Source organism: Myiozetetes cayanensis, unplaced genomic scaffold, assembly GCF_022539395.1.
Source record: "Myiozetetes cayanensis isolate MyiCay16 unplaced genomic scaffold, myiCay2020 scf1, whole genome shotgun sequence".
Classification (NCBI taxonomy): domain Eukaryota; kingdom Metazoa; phylum Chordata; class Aves; order Passeriformes; family Tyrannidae; genus Myiozetetes; species Myiozetetes cayanensis.
The window spans coordinates 27,167,348-27,184,284 of record NW_026086604.1 but is presented as its reverse complement, the minus strand read 5'-3'; the positions used below and the strand labels follow the sequence as shown (position 1 = coordinate 27,184,284).

The 16,937-nt window shown below is 38.6% G+C and overlaps 1 protein-coding gene across 1 annotated transcript; it reads right to left on the bottom strand.

The window, feature by feature from the left end:
- Positions 1–5,645: 5,645 nt before the first annotated feature.
- On the bottom strand, positions 5,646–15,398 carry IMPA1 (inositol monophosphatase 1). The gene is made up of 9 exons (XM_050333138.1): positions 15,314–15,398; positions 14,956–15,037; positions 13,517–13,650; positions 11,718–11,822; positions 10,457–10,502; positions 10,212–10,320; positions 9,397–9,505; positions 7,798–7,949; positions 5,646–7,428 (listed from the first exon to the last, which is right to left on the bottom strand). The coding sequence occupies exons 2-9, from the start codon at positions 15,016–15,018 to the stop codon at positions 7,310–7,312; spliced, it is 837 nt and encodes a 278-aa protein (XP_050189095.1). The 5' UTR covers positions 15,019–15,037; positions 15,314–15,398; the 3' UTR covers positions 5,646–7,309.
- Between the last annotated feature and the right edge of the window lie 1,539 nt (positions 15,399–16,937).

The following is a 16,937-nucleotide window of genomic DNA, read 5'->3' as shown; positions in this document are numbered from 1 at the left end:
TGTGGAAAAACTGACTATTTCTTTTCCTAGATGTTCTGCTAAAATGAAATGATTTTTAAATAGATGCAAATACCTGCTTTCCAGAGAGTGCACTCTAAAAGCTTTGTTATGGATTACATCAGATCCGCAGGGCTCCATGTAAGTCAGACCCTTCTAGAGCAGAGCCATGCATGGAGTTGGAAGTGACTGAGGTTAGTGTCCATTTCAAGTACATCAAGGGATTTACTTTTATGGTCCTTTTTTTTTTTTTTTAAAACTTCCAGAAGTTGTGTCCCTCTGAAAGGGAAGAGAGGAGGGTATTCTAGCCTAAAGAAATCAGTACTACAGTGAAGAACACGTGTGCCTGAGAGAGGGAATGGGGTCATGATTTCTCTCTCTACTTCCCATCCTTTGTACATTTTGACCGTAATTCTTTCATTTAAAATGAAAAAAAGCTAGACAATCAACTCTCTATTCTGGATTCCCAAGGAGATATAATCCACTTGACTTCAGTTGAAATGCACTGAAGATTGTAATGAAAACTTCAGGAGGAAGAAATAAACACTAGTAACAGAGTCTGATGAACTGGAGGAACTAACTTGAGTATGGAGTTGGGCTAGCATTTCCTAAAATCTCAAGTATTAGGCTTAGTAGTTGGCAGGTACCCAAGAGGCAAAAAGAAATGCTTCTGAGCCTATTAGTTATTAATTTTCCATGATATTTAAATAAAAGATAGGAGAAAATAATGGAACTGGAGTGCACACTAGTGGAAAACATATTTTCTCTCTTAATTGATCCAGCTGACTGCATAGCAGTGTTTTTTTCAGTGTCAGCTACACAAATGACTGTTGATGGGAATCATTATGTCTGGGTTTGCACTTCCTTTCAGTGGAAACTGCTATTAATATCTAAGTGCCTACAGAAGTAAAGCTTTTAACCTCCCCCTGCTACGACAGTTTGTCATTATGAATTCCATTTCAACATAGTGAGCTGAACAAGGTGCACAGATGAAGTGGGATATAATTTACTTTTACACAGCTAATACATTGCTAATTACAACTAAATAAATATTGGAACAGGAATTTCTAATAACATTAACCATTACTCTCTTTTAAACATGTTTTGCAGGAGAACTGTTGAGAACTGTAACCACAATTTCAGATATAATGAAGCAGAAATAAAGGGAGCTTTTATTATTTTATTATTTTAACTTTTAATAGTGAGGTGAAAATAATGAGTATTTTTTATGTTTGCTTACAGTGGGTCAACGCAAACATCCACTAAAGTGGAGGTTTCTGCCACTAATAATAAAGGCATCCTGATGAACTTTTATACCTGAATTTATTTTTTGTTGTTCTGGAAAAACTATAGAAAATTGGAAATCCCTACAGAGGCTTCCTATATAACTATATAGATGAAAAGAATGACTTTTCTAAAACTAGAGATATTCCCTGCAGGTACTAATATAAACTGGTACCAAACTACGAACTCCTGTCCCTGCTGCTGTTGGTCTACTCTGGCCAAGCTCCTCTCTTACCTTCCCTCAGCATTCCCCAGGTCAATACATCTCACCTGGGACTCTCTTTCTGCAGCCAAGGACCCCCCTACCAGAAACAGCACTTTGAGCTTTTCCATTGTCCAAATGAGAATCTGAAACTGAGGACAGCAGAATGAAGGATAGTGTAGCTGTCTTGCAACACCATAGAGAAATCAAAGTAGAACAGAGTTGTATCATGCTGATCCATACTACAGTAACTTGATCATTTTAAGTCACCCCAGCCTGTACTGAAATGGCATTGCAGACAGTTCACAACATCCCTCTCCTTTTGCTATTGCTATTAGGATGCAGAATACCTTGGGGCCTGCCCAACAGCCTGTGCATATGTGCTCAGCAGTGTCCTTACAGTGGGAATATTCTGGATGTTGTGCTCTAGCAGGGCATCTCTAGACACATTGCAGGCAGGGCAGGAAAGTCTTTTCCTGAGAACAGTGTTGAGGCAATCCTTAACGAGCCACATTTTGATAAAGAGTGATCCTTTGGTCAGTAATGCACTGGTACCTAATCTTTAGGGTGCTACTTTCCTAGGCAAGATCATAAATACAAACAAACTTCTTATAGGATGCAGAAGAGACCCATGAAATATTGAAATAAGGGATGAATTACCTACCCATGCTTGAACAGGTTCTGAAAAATACAGTCAATACACTATACAGTCCAGGAACAGTGCAGACACAGCTGATAAAATTCCTACGCATAATCACAACATATTTGGATGCAAAATATTGAGCTTGCATTCTCTTTGGAAAATAAAACAGTTGCATCTCAAAGATCATAAAGACCTGCTCATTTGTGTCTGGGTTTATTGTCCCAGGGTTGTTGTACCTGCATACAGATTAATACATCCTTGCCCAGATGATTATCTGGTAGGGATAAAAAAGTCTTCTAAAAAAGCCATCGTCTAGGGGAAATTACTAAAGCCTTAAATGCAGTATAATCTGATAACTTGTATAGCTTTTATCTTATTTTAGAATTCATATTTTTGTTCCTGTGATAGATATCACAGTCTTCAACATACTTTGAAAAGAAGCAAATGTTAATGCTGCTGGCACAAGTCCTTCTCAAGTCACAGAAACACAGAAACGAAGTCCTCAAAAAATTGTGGTATAATTATTTCAGAATAGTTCTCAGCTCTCAGTTGTATCCAACAATAATTACAGGGAGCGGGAGGAGGATGAAAGGGAGGCGTGGAAAAGGGAATATTCTCTAAAGAAAAGGAACCCTGAGCCTCTCGGTGTTTCCCTGGCTCCGGCTGCCATCTAGTGTTCTGCCGGGCACGGTGAGGGGCGCGGCTCATGAGGAGTTTGTGCATCTTCTCAGAGACCGACCTCCGCCTACGTCCACGGGCAGCATAAATAGCGCGGAACCACCTCTCCGAGGGACAGACAGCAGCAGAGGAAGACGGAACCCAGTAAGCTGAGGAAGAGCTCCTATGAAATTAGTTCTCAAGTATTTGAGGTAGAATCACTTCTGAATTAAGTGCTTCACACGGTTATAAACGTGGTCTCTGCTGAGCTAAGGAGAGACAAAAACTAAACCTTAACCTTCCACTGCATAAAAGGGGCGTCGGCTTCTGTTCTTCCTTATTGCTGTGGCACAGCCATTGCTGTTGCATTTTGGGCTTCTTTTCCTTCCATTTAAATGGGAGTGCAGAAGGCCTGATTCCCAACTAATGCAGCTTTGGTACAGGGAGAGTCACCTCAGTGTAAAAATCATAACTGCAACTGTGCAAAGCAAGAGTGTGACACACGATGTATGAACTCAAGCTAATGTACCAGTCACCAACACAGGCTATAAGCTTCTCGAAAAGGATGTACACTCACCATTATTTTTAGCGTCTTAATAGCTTGAATTGTGCTAGGAAATTAGTTCTGCTCTACTGTGGGAGATCTAATCCACTCTCCTTCTCAAAAAGGCAAGAGTCTCTAGCTCTTTCATACAGTGCCATAATGTCCTCCAGTTTGTTTGTTCCAGATGCTGCACATGGCTTTGAAGTGTGTCAGATTTTCTTTGCCCTGTTGTTGTAGCAGGCAGACAGCAGAGAGTGGGCACAGAGGACATTTCAGAAGCTCCTACTGATCTTTGAGAAGCTGCAGATCTTTGTGTGAGGATTGTCCAAATTGGAGAGTGATGTGACAGAGTACATTCACTGTCAGTTTTGGTACTGAACTAGTGATAATCCAGACTGAATGGCTTATGCTGTTATGGGAGATCTGGCTGACACTCTTGTGATGTTACATCACTGACAACATCCTTCTGATGCTTGGAGTTTGTGCAAATGAAGGCAGCCATGCAAGCTGCTATAGATCCAAAAACAATGTGATGCTGGAAGGTTGCCTGCCAGCACTTTAGCAACAGGATCAGACTTATGAGGGAAGCAATTACCTCACTCATAGGTAGCGAATAGAGCTAGATTAGCAGCTGGCTTTAAAGGATGGGAAGAAGCTCAGGAAGAGATCTCCTCTATTGAAAATGCTTCATACCAAGGCCACAGGACAACTTTTATATCTAGTCAGAATGTCTAGTTCACACCTAGACATTAGACTATGCAAATTAAACCATACCTTTGGGTCAGAGCTATTATGAGGAATAGGGGAATGGGGGGGTAGAGGAGGGACTTTCTGAAGGGCTTCTTAAGAGGGCTGGACAAGAACCCGAAGCCTTTATGAATTTGGCAATATTTCATGGTGGAAAAAGCTCTGAAGGATTGAATATACTGGAATAGCCTGCTTTGCAGACAGAGCAAAGCTCTGCAGGTTGTCATAGAAAAGAATCACAAACTATCATCAAATCAATAAATGGAGAGCACCAGTGATGGATGATAGCCAGGATGGTAGACTAAGGTTACCTCCCCTCTTTCATACCTCAAATATAGTTTATAATATAGGTTATATATAATATAACCAATATATAATATAGGTTTACAGTCAAATTCTCTAAGGTCAAGGGACTGGTGAAATTTGCTCATATGGTCCTTTAATTTCCCATAGTATTTATTGGATTTTTTCACTTGCTCCAGTTGCTGACTTCATCCACTTGGTCGTCTTCTTGCACCCTTAAGTTTTGAGTGCTCTTCACTCAGAGTTGAGGTTCAGATCATGGTGGCATTCCCCAGCTGAAGTCCCAAGTTGTCCACTGAAAATCTGTGCAAGAAAGCTTCCCGTGCACTGGACTGTTATGTCTTCATGAGAAGTATTCATGATCTTAATTTGACAAGTCTGTCTATTTGTGGTAACTGGTTTTCCTTCCCAATTGTCTCATTGTCCAGCAAAAGCTATTTTGTAAATACATAATATTATCTTAGATTTTTTTTTAATAATTTAAGATGGTTAACTCTGCCACTCCATATTTCAAAGCAACAAATCCATCCATTTTGTTTTGAACATTCAGACTACTTCATATATAAAGTCTCAAAAGCATTTTGATTACACAGCAATCATGACTTCTGTTTTATTACAAAAACTTGTCAAAATTGCAGCCTAGCACAGAAACAAAGTGCTTTTAAAGTTAATAGTTACATTTTGGTGTCCTTTCACATGATGAAAGAAGTGGCCACATATTAAATGAAGAGGTATCTGAAAAGATAATACTTAGCAAAGCAGCAAACTGGGATTTCTGATCCTTCTCAAAAGGTGACTAACATTAAAAAGAGAGCAGTGCCATTTAGAGAGTCAAAAACTCTCAATCATGCTGGTCTCATATACAAATAGAATGAGACGGCCAAGACAAGAAATTCAAATAAATTTTTCCTCAAATAGCATTATTAGGAAAGCTAACAGTGAGAAAGCTTCATGCTTCAACCAGCTGGTGGACCTCCAAAACAAACGACAGGCAAGATAACCCATAAAGTTTGAGTCTGAGATTGGAGATCATTAACGCACCATGATCCCACTGGAAGTGGTTGAAATATTCACTCAAAACCCCAACTGTAGGTGCATACACACAACCCCACATCCAAAAGCATAACAGTTTATGATCTATGCACATCAGAGGCCAAGAATAAGAGAGCATTCCCATCAGATGAAGTTTGAGGCCCACAAATCCACCTTTTTGGGATGCAGCATTGCAGTATGATGAATGGTAAGAAAGGAAGCACACCTGAAGCCACTGCTGCTAAAGTGTATTTATTTCTAACATGTTCTCCCATCTCAAGTATTTTTAGACGTCTCTATTTCATAAAGTTATGCAGAATTTGTTATACAAAAGCCACAGAAATGGTACAGGAGACATAATTCTCAAAAATAATGATGATCCCACATCATTTACAGCAACAAAGTTACAGTGAAATGCTCAAAAGGTTTCCATCCTTGTCAGTGGGAATTTAAAAAGTAAAATTCATGTAAGTCTGGCTTTTTGACAAGACCTTTAAACAGTAGGCTGACCTCATTAACAATAATCATCTGGCACTAGATACAACTTAATATTAAGTAGTTCTACAAAATCTGTGAAAATCAACTGATATAAAAGACTAAAATTTATAATAAGCAATCTGTTGAAACTTCAATACAGAGTACACCATTTTCCAAAATAAGAAGTGGGACAGCAGTACAAAAAGTCAGGTTTTCCAAAGCATTGTTGTGTCTTGACTAAGCAACCAATGAGACAACTTTTTGACACAACAAAAAAGTCTAAAAATAGCTTTAAGTTACATCTTTAAATTAAAGTGCATTAATTATTTGAACAGTGCACTGATGCTTTTAACAATCTTAAATACAAAAATTCAAAGAACCAGTACAGTTTTCAAAGTTCAGAACAACTCAGACCAAGAACTAAATTGCTAATAGTTCTTAGATTTATAAACAGTTTAGGTTTAGATATGTATCTTCTTTTGTGTCTGCACACTCTACAACATAACAGAAACCTGGTCCTGGTTGGTCACTGTTTTCGTAACTTACAGATAATTATGTAAAAAATATGGACTATAGGCTTATTTTTTCGCTGTCTGAGTTATTGAAAACTCTCTGGGATATAATGAGTTCTTAGACTTTGAAACACACTGATCCATGAAGAAACTCAAGCAAAATTAGCAAAATGCAAATTATACTTCATCTTGATTTAGAGTAAGAACATTTGGCGATAAAAGGTGTGCTCAGAAGTTCTGTGAGATGCAAGTATTTTCTGGCACAATATCTCTTACTTCTGCAACTGTAATGGATTTGCAAGGGTACTGGCCACGTACGAAGCTAAAGAAGAGATTGTGTTCATCTACCATAAGAAAGGGAGAATGATGCCTACAAAAACAATGACAGTTAAGTAACAAAGGCTTTAAACTGGAGCCAAAACTACAAGCAACTAACAAGTTTGCAAATGTAGGAACTACCTCTCCAAAAACTGTAACAAAGTAAGGAAATGGATACACTGAAGATAAGATAGAGACTCGGTAAAGAGTAATGCCTTCATCTTTCTGGGTTCAGGATCAGATGCGATGATGTGTTGTTAAGAGAGTGATTTTTTGTTTTGTCACTTACAGAACTAGAGATCTTTACTTATCCATATGTCAAAGAGTCTCTTGCTACGTCTTCCAGTGCAGTATAAAACCTGAAAATACTAGTTGCATATATTTGCTTCTTTTTGTAGAATTTTATCTAATTGTGATGTTACATAAAATACTCAACAGTTAAAGCTTACTTAGAATGTTGTTCCAATCTCAAAGCTCTACTTAGCAGTCACACCAGTACTGAAAGACTACCATCTATTCAAGGTGTAGAACAAGCACCACGTGGGAATATGAGACAACATTAGATAATGACATTTCAGGTGTAGCTTTGGTATTCAGTTAGCTGCATCATCTCTTCTCAGAGGAATTACTTGAAGTGTTTTGGCTATTCTCTCTGCTATAGCTCGACTACTTGCTGCAATTATTCTTCGAGACATCAAATCAAATGGTCCACCTAGAAACCAAAGCAAACAAAGAAACCAGCTTATATATGGAGAAAATTAAAAGCTGGTAAGAAAATAAGCATTGAAAAAAAAAAGACAGGTGTCTTGTATGAGCTACACTTAAATTCTCTTCAGTATATATTTACTGTCTTTTTTTCACTCTTTCACATGTCCAGCCAAGACAGTAAAAGGCTGTCTTGTAGCTTAAAACATACAGTTGTCCCTCTCCTTGGCTATTAATGGGATGGGAACTCCATTCAGTAGTGGCAGCTTGAAAAGAGGATTTAAAAGAACTCTTTGCCTTCTCGTTTCAGCTACATTTTGCTCCCAGTTAGCCATTTAAAAGGACGAGAGAGTATTGTGCAGACCCGTGTATCTACCTGTTACATCCAGCAGTACTCCACCAGCTTCAGTAATGATGATTCCAGCTCCTGCCATATCCCAACAGTGAATACCCATTTCATAATAGGCATCAGCTCCACCCGTTGCCACAAGGCACATGTTCACAGCTGCTGTACCAACAGCTCTAATCCTAAAGGAGATATAGTTGTTGTTTTAACTGAGAACAGTTTGTTAAAAAGTTACAGTGTCTGTGTACACTGCACAGAGAACACAGAAGTGTCATATGCAAAGTGAACTGTGACAGAATGCTGCAGTGAAACTTGTAAAGAAGTGGGAATCAAGTTTTGCTTAAGTAGCTTGAAGAGTTCTCCAAATACAGCAAATTTCCAGAAACTGTATTTACAAATTCTGTTAATCAATTTTGTTTTAAACACATCTTAAACAATTTCTTAACCTAAAACATATTATGGAAGATAATCTACATGTCAAAATAGTAACAGATATTCTGCTTTGCTCTTTGAATACAAGAATTCAAATAGAGTATGCATTACTCAGAGCTGAAAAAACAGTTATTTCACTTTCTCTGGTGATGCTCGGTAAGCATCTCTGACTTACAAAACCTTATAACAGTTAACACAAAAAATAAATTAAACAGCATAAATTTGGTCTGGATAACTTCATCAAACCCTTGTGTCACAAATTTCAGTTTCTTTTGGAAATGTGGATACATTTACTAAGTGTGGCTTGTACAAATAATTGCAGTTATTTCAATTATCAGTAAAATATACATTAAATTGTAATTGGTAGTAGCTGTTTTATTTCAAGAAGTGGCTTTAATCAATTCCAATCTCAAATTACTGTTTACAAATAAAATGCCAAAGTTGAATTGATAACACACCTCAAATGTGTTCCCTACTTATAACAGCAAATATTCTTTAACAACATCAGAAGACTTTTGGAAGTAGAAAAAAATCTGCATGTTAAGTGAAACCCGAGAATCCCAGCATAAAACTACAAACCTTTTTAGTTCAGAAATGAACTAAAAGGATGAACTATTCAGAGAATACAGCTGAGTAACAAAAAACTATTTGCTGAAACCTCCTTTAAATGTAAAATAGTTTGTTTAAATGTAGGCTTTGGTTTATCTGGAGGAGAGGAAGCAGGGAATGTAGCCAAAATAAGAGAAGTATATAGACAATTCCAACTGCTTGGACAAATTAAAAAAAATTGTACAGCTTTGAAGGATGAAAGACTCCTGATACATATAAAAAACCCAACAATTTTCATTACTATGAGGAAAGGAAGCTAAGAAATGTAATAAAGCTCGATCCAGTTTTACTCCATGTGTGTTTCCAGGGGGGAAAAAGGCACAAAATTGTATTTCAATTTTTTAACTTGTAAATACAGTACTTGCTTCTCAATACTGGTTGTTAGGGTTCTCTTATATATGTCCCAGCTTGAAAAAGTTAAATACAATTAGTTTCTCTGCAGAGGCTGCTAGACAGAAACATTTAAATTATATTTCACATTTAAGGTGTCAAATGTAATACAACTAATCCTTCCTAAAAATGATTATATTAACAACATTAATCATTGTCAGTATATATAAATATATATAAAAATAGGAAGTATCTTACCCATGAATAGGAATACTGAGAAGTCTTTCCATGTTAGAAAGAATTATTTTTATAGTCTCTGGGTCACGATTTGACCCCAATTCTGTTACTAAAAGGGATTTTGTAATGTCTGGAAAAGAAACAAAACCTCACTCTTCCAACAGCACAACTTAAATAATAACAGTAACTAGCAGAGTTTACTTAATTGCTTTCTTGCAAGACTGAATAAAAGTATCTTAATTAAATATTACACAGATACATAAAAATCTGTTCTTAATTGGAAAATGGCAGGAAAAAATAAAATACAAGGAACAAAGCATGATCTGGTGCATATACATTAATCAATGCCATTAATAAATCAAATTCTATTGCTATAAAAATTAACACAATCCTGAGATCTTTAAAGGTCCCATTTGAAGAGTGGATTGTACTTTGCATGGATTGTAAGTATAAAAGAGTGCTACTGGCTTCAACCACTAGGTCACAGCTGGGAGAAGATGAATTGTTTGGCAAATTTGTTATAGACTCTAAAGAACAATCACAGGCAGATTACAGACACATAGGGAATTAAAAACAAAAAAACAAACTGACAAAGCCACGACACAGACACACAGGGAACAAAACCTTCAACTGCTCAGTCCTGATTTTGCACAGATCATGTTATACCCAAAGAGAACATTAGAGCTGTTTCTCAAAACTAAACAGCCCATGGCCAAAGAAAGCCTTGCAAAACAAAACTATGAGCTAAGAAACAGCAATATATTCAGATGTAAATCTGTTGCTGTCTTATTTGCAATCTGGTAATTAGCAGAAACAAGCTACTCAGTTCAGCTTACCTTCTTGGCCTGATACTTGAAGCTTCTGACCATTGCAAAACGCACCTTTTCCTTTTCGGGCAGTATACATCTTGTCTTCTATACAACTATACACAATTCCAAACTCCATCTGCAAGAAAAAAATTAAAATACCTTGAGGTTTTTTTCCTTTCCTTCCTATTTACTGTGAATCACAGAACTTAGTTGTAACTAGCAACAAGCAATTAATTTGGGTTTGATTAGATATTAAGTAATAAAAAGTATACCTTTTTGTTTACAACAAAGCCAATTGAAACTGCCACAAATGGAAACCTACAAAACAAAACATTTCACTAATTTATAGTGAGATACTACACTTTCATTACAACGCTTACTCTTAACATGTAAAAGTTAAAACTAACCTATACTTCAAAAAGAAACTTGGACTATAAAGAAAATAGTTTTCTGGAATTTGCACAACCGAGTTGAAAATAGACCCACCACCACTGATTACCATTTAAAGCACAAACTTTTCCACCCACTGAAACTATGCTTGTTACAGCTGTTACTAGCTCAGGGACTGTTGCTCTACAACACAGAATACAAACAGGCCTCTGTGCTACTGACCTTTCTCAGAAGGAACAAACTGGCCAAAACGGTTCCAAAACCAAATCACCTCTCCCCCCACCTCCCCTTTCTCCATCAATGAAAAAGTCAGATACCAGAGAATGCAGGAAGAGTACAGACAGTGGGAGTATACAGGACATGGTGGGCTGTATCTCAGTCGTAAGTTTCAAACATTTGCTTTTATTACTATCTGCAAATAATACAGACTTTTAAGCCTGTAAATCCAGCAGAATGGGTTATTTTCTTAGAGCTTTTTGAACATGTTATTTAGCAGGAGTCAGTAGCTGTTTAAAAAACATGGGGCACATAGCAGCAGTCATTTCAAAACAGGAATCAAGTAAACTCTGAAAAGCTCACTGGGGCCAAAATCCATCATGTTTCAAAGACTATTGCTACAAGGAATAGGCTGTCAGCATTACACTATAGTCCCCTCCCCATCCTAGTGTAAAATACCATTGACAGTTACCGATGGTTTCTGCTTTCTCTTTTAGTAGAGCCTCCTACATCTCAATGGATTTAAAATTTCTTAGAAATCATCACCTGGAGCTGTTACTGCCTCTCTGAAGATGCTGCAACTCCTAATTCTGAGCCCTGTACCTTTACTGTTGAAATCTGCCCACCTTCCTTTGGCATCTATGCCAAGACTGGTGACACCCACTATATAGTACAGGCCTCTCCTGGAACACCTGGTGTTGGTTACATAGTGAGACTATTAAAACACTTACGGAAATACTAAAATGTTTACAAAAACTGCCCAAGGGCTCTCCAAAAATGCAAATAGCAATCTGTAACTATTAACAAGTTCATAGTATCTCTTTTAAAGCAATCTGAAAGTTTAAAACAACCTTACTTTCATGGAACTGGAGAAAGAAAGAGAGTAATCAGCTGAGGTTGCTAACAGAAAAAAAAAGAAAGGTGGACCTGTGTACGAAGTTGGTAGTTCCATCAATAGGGTCTATAATCCATGTGGGGTTATCTGTCAGAATGCTGCCCTGTCCAGCTGCAACAGATTCTTCCCCAATAAAGCTAAAATAGCAAACACATTTAAAAAATAAAAAGAAATTAATTAAAAAGTCTGAATTACAACACTGTCCTTGACACTAAAATTCTTAAAAGTGAGATGAAGCTTTCTGTACCACCAGTGATCATGTGAAAAAGCACTATCTAAAAAGCACCAACCACATTCAACCAAGCTTGCATCGATATTTGTGATGTCAAAGATAAGCACAATATGTGGGGAAAAGAATTTTGTGTTTCAATATACATTACTGGAATTTAGCATTCAAAACACTGGCATTTAGTTTTACAAGCATTATAAAATGGTAAGACGGTGAAGGGAGGAAATCCAAACAAGAGCTGCTGAAGAAGACTGTGGAGTGCATGCTCAAATACAGTACTAAACCCAAGGGACACAGAGGCACAATGCCACAGGAAACCAAATTTCACACTTTTTGCTGCTCACAAAAGCATTTGTTCTGAATTGCAAAATTATTAGGATGAAGTGGGTGGAATCCTCTTCTACACCTTTTGTACATTGTTACAATTTATTGCACGTTACTCAACCCATGAAAAGTTTACATATTTGTGGAGGAAAGTATGTGTTTGGTGCAAAAAGAGAGGAAACAAATAAGGTCTCTTTAATATTGATTAGGAGTTTTAGGATTAACAGACGTGAAGATGACTAATCAGAAAGGAACATCATGTTTCCAAAAAGCTGCAGATCTTCACAAAGAGATGAGAGAATGAATAATTCTTTAGGTGGATGAGTAATTCATTAGAAAGAGAAGTTTAAAACCGTTATGACTAATGTGACACCAATTATCTAAAATAAAAAGCAGATAAAATATTCTAAAATGCTTATCAAGGTCACAGAAGCTGTTATTTCAAGGTCATTCCACAGGTCTGTATCCTCACAGTAATTTAGTTAGCTTATTGAACTTTTGCATAACTTCAGCTGTTCCAGTTTACACATATTTCCTACATTCCACATATATAGCTACAATAACAAAATCTCCAAGAAAATTAAATTAAAAAATAGCAAACTTACTTTAGGGAAACAGTACTAACCTTGAGCCACTATGTCAAAATAGGAAAGAAAGACCGTGTAAATGAAAAATCTGTAATTCGTCCTTCAAGAATAAATTTTTTTGGGGTAGGGGAAGGAGTGGAAGAGAAGAGCAACGTAGAGAATACAAAATACAGTATTTTGTATGACAGACTTTCAGTTATGCAGAATCAGAAGATCCTGCCTTCTTTTAGGGATGTTTAATGTTCTCGAACCGTACAAGATTTGCCAAAGGCACACTCACGTTCCATGGGCCCCGTCCAACACAGACAGCAAAGGCACACTAGTTTAAAGAGCAGACAAGAAATGTGGGTTCTGGGTATCCTGGGGCCACCCTTGATTCTCCAACACAAACAACCCAGAAGTTACTTACAGCTGCCTCAACTGGAAGTGACTCTCAGCATCAAGTCTGGAGCAAGACTAAGGTCACATCACTAGACCTGCAGACACCTTGTTCTGTTACTACAGCCCTGGGCAAAACCTCAACCTACTACTACTACTCTAGAGTAGTTAATTTTATTGAAGGTATTTACTGAATGGTACAACTTCACAGCATGCCAATCGTAATTTTATCAAGCAAAATCATAAACTTTCAATTTTCTTTTTCCAGTCACCTCTCCCCTTCTGTCAAAAGCGTACTCATAAGAAGTCATACCTGTGAGATGGATACTTTTCCTTTATCAAAGAAATAATGAAGTTTTCTACTTTTTGATCAGTTTCTGTCACCAAATCTACTGGTGAACTTTTAGTCATAACAGATATTTCTTCTTTGAGTGCTCCACGGATTATCTGTTAAAATAAAATAAAAATAAAAAAGATCTTTCCCTATTAACAGAATGAAAAATATTAGTTTTCCCCCAAAATTTGAGCATAATTTTTACAGTTATTTTCTATACTGCACATACAAAACACTAAAGCAAGCAGTGACAAAACCTGGATTTAACTGTAGGAGCTAGGACTTAGCCTTGCATCTCCAGTCCCTACTCAGTACAGAGTTTCACATGACCTTTAAATCTAAGATTCAGGAAGATCCACTGGTACACGAAACCAGGGTCCATTTTGTTAGGATAAATTTTAGATTTTTAAATTTAAATAACAGAGTTGAATAAACGCCTAATATAGAGTTCAAGTCAGCTATTTTTAGCCACAGCCTGCATTTATGATCTTAAAACTATCAGAATCAGCTAAGCAAGAATCCATGCCTCACAGCTCTCAGATTTTTTTTTACTATAAGTCAGAAAGATTTTCTGAGGGAAGACTTTAATGAGGTCATTGCACAAACAGTTTTCTGCAGATTCTGCAGCTCCAAGGGACAGAATTAGTACATGTACCATCCTGCCTGGCTGCCGGGCATTCAAATGTACCAAGCAGAATTACCAAGAACTGAACATTTGGTAAGCACTCGTGCTGAGGCTCTGCCAGGATGTACAAACTCCTTGTTCCAAGGCGTCTTAGATCACAAAAGGGCAAAGAACCAGCACTGCAAGGGATGCATACTGCAAACAAAGCAGTCTTCATGAAGAGAAACACGGAATCCTAGAATGGCCTGGGTTGGAAGGAACCTTAAAGACAATCTAGTTCCAACACCCCAGGCACGGACAGGGACACCTTCCACTAGACCAGACTGCTCAGAGCTCCATCCAACCTGGCCTTGAGCACTTCCAGGGATGGAGAGAACATAGTACGGCACTGTCTCCCAACAAGAAGCCACTGTGTAAAGCTTATGGAGGCATTCACAAGGAAGACTGTCATCAGTTTTCAAGTGGTAAAATAAGGTAGACAGGGGCAGTTTAAGGGGGAAAATTGAGATGATCTTTGTTTACCACGATTCTGAATTTAATTCTACTTTTAAATCAGATTTAAGGAACAAAAGTTACTCCTTAGTCTTTAATCAGACTCTAACCTACAGAAAAGTGCAAAGCTGTTCTCTTAAATTAACCACGTTGCAAAAATAAGACTCTAATTTTGAACTTGAACATTATGAACAATTCTAATTTATGTTTTTGACTCTCTAGAATAAATTTCGACATCAACCTCCTTCAAAAACTACATACATACTATACATGCTATTATTTATAAAGAGTTTATACATACCTCCCCAGCTTTCCTTGCTAAACCAACTGCATAATCCATACACTCTTGCCAGGGATCTGCCATCTTTTCGGAGGTAAGCAGCCTAGCAAAAGGAGAGATTACCGCAAAAATTATTATGGCTATTCTTTTGATTTTTTTTTTCCTTTACAAAATCCAAGTTTCCTACTGAGACACAGCCTAGCAAACCAGGAACACCCCGGCGAGCACGCCCCGCCACGCTCCGGGGCCGTGCGGTCCCGCGGGCTGCGCCCGTCCCCAGCGATGGCCGGACGTCGCAGCGCCCTCACGGCGCCCCGAAATGGCGGCCGCGGGCGGAGCAGGAGCCGGGGAAGGACCCGGAGCCGCAGCCGGCACTCACCGCCCTCCGCCGCCGTCTCCGCTCCCCCGAGGCGCAGGCGCCGGGCCGATCCCGCGGAGCCGCCTCCTCCTGCCGCCTGCCCCCTGCCCGCCTCCTCCTGCCGCCTGCCCCCTGCCCGCCTCCTCCTGCCGCCCGCCCCCTGCCCCCTGCCCGCCTCCTCCTGCCGCCCGCCCCCTGCCCGCCTCCCGCGCCTGCGTGTGGGGGTTCGGAGGGGCTGTTTCGGTGTCAGGGCTGTCCAAGGGTATAGTGAAAGTGCTTGAAATTAGCCTTTGATGTCGAGTTCTTGTTAATAATTGGACGCGGCGGCGTGGAGATAACCGTAAATGCTCTCCCATGGAGCACGCGATTGGAGTTTACCACAGAATCACAGAATGGTTTGGGTTGGAAGGGGCTTTGAAGGTCATGAACAATCCCCCCTGCCGCGGGCAGGGACATTTTCCAACTAGACGAGGTTGGTGAAAGCCCCATCCAACCTGGCCTTGGACACTTCCAGGGGTGGGGCATCCACAACTCTGGGGAGACTGTTCCAGTGCCTCACCACCCTCACGGAGGGTGAGTTCACAGGGTTCAAAGATTTTTGAAAATAACTTGCAGTTCAACCGGTGCATTTCTAAGATTAATTAAAATCATACAGAGGAAAAAAGCTTTCCTTTCCAAGCCTAAAGCTTTCCTTCCTAAGCCTGACTGATACCACTTTCTTTTTTATTTACTTGTGGTGTTTTGACTCTGTTGTCTGTGATCAAAGGGGAGACACTGAGGGATTGTCTTGTCTTCACAAATTACAACTGTAATTTACAAATTACAAATGTAATTTACTGTCATACGTAAATCAATTATCTGCTGTAAATAGGACAAGGAATGTAGTTTGCTTTATACTTAAAATAATGATAAAATATCTACATTACCCAAGGACACAGTATTATGCCATTTCCCTACTGGCAATCCAACCCACAGCTAGATCCTTTCCACATCTGTGAAGATACAGTTCCCACTCCCAGCAATGCTCTTGTGTCGAACAAGTCACTGTGCCATTTCACTTTTCCTCCTTCTCTCCTCATAAACAGGAATAGTGATATAAGCCTGCTTTTTAAAGTATGCACAGTCACTGAAGAACTACAGAGATGATAAGTTGTCTTTTTACTAATTATTTTGGACGAAATTCTTTATGAGGTTTTACAAATAGCACACAGCCAATTGAAAGAGGCACTTTGTTTCAGATTCGTGTTTTATTCAGGCAAGCTGCCAAACATGCCTCAGTAAAACCTATATAGGACTGCAAAAGTATTATGGAAAACGGCTTCTTTGACATTGTTAATAGTATACTTAACATTACAGCAAGGGTTTTACAGGGGATTTCAAATTCTGCATTGATCCTAAAATCAGCAGAAGTAAACAGGAATGCCTAATAAGGGAAAGAATTTCCCTAATCCAAACCACAGTTATCATTCCAGCTGAAACAAAATTTTGTATTTTCTATAAGTGGCTACTGTGAGGAGAACTAAGCTGCAAAGAGATGTATTTTCAACTGACATTTGATAAACAAGATGAACAGGGGTGATCTATTGATAAAAAGTCTTCAAACCAGACTGATCACTCCAGAACACATACTTTTCTAAAGCAGACA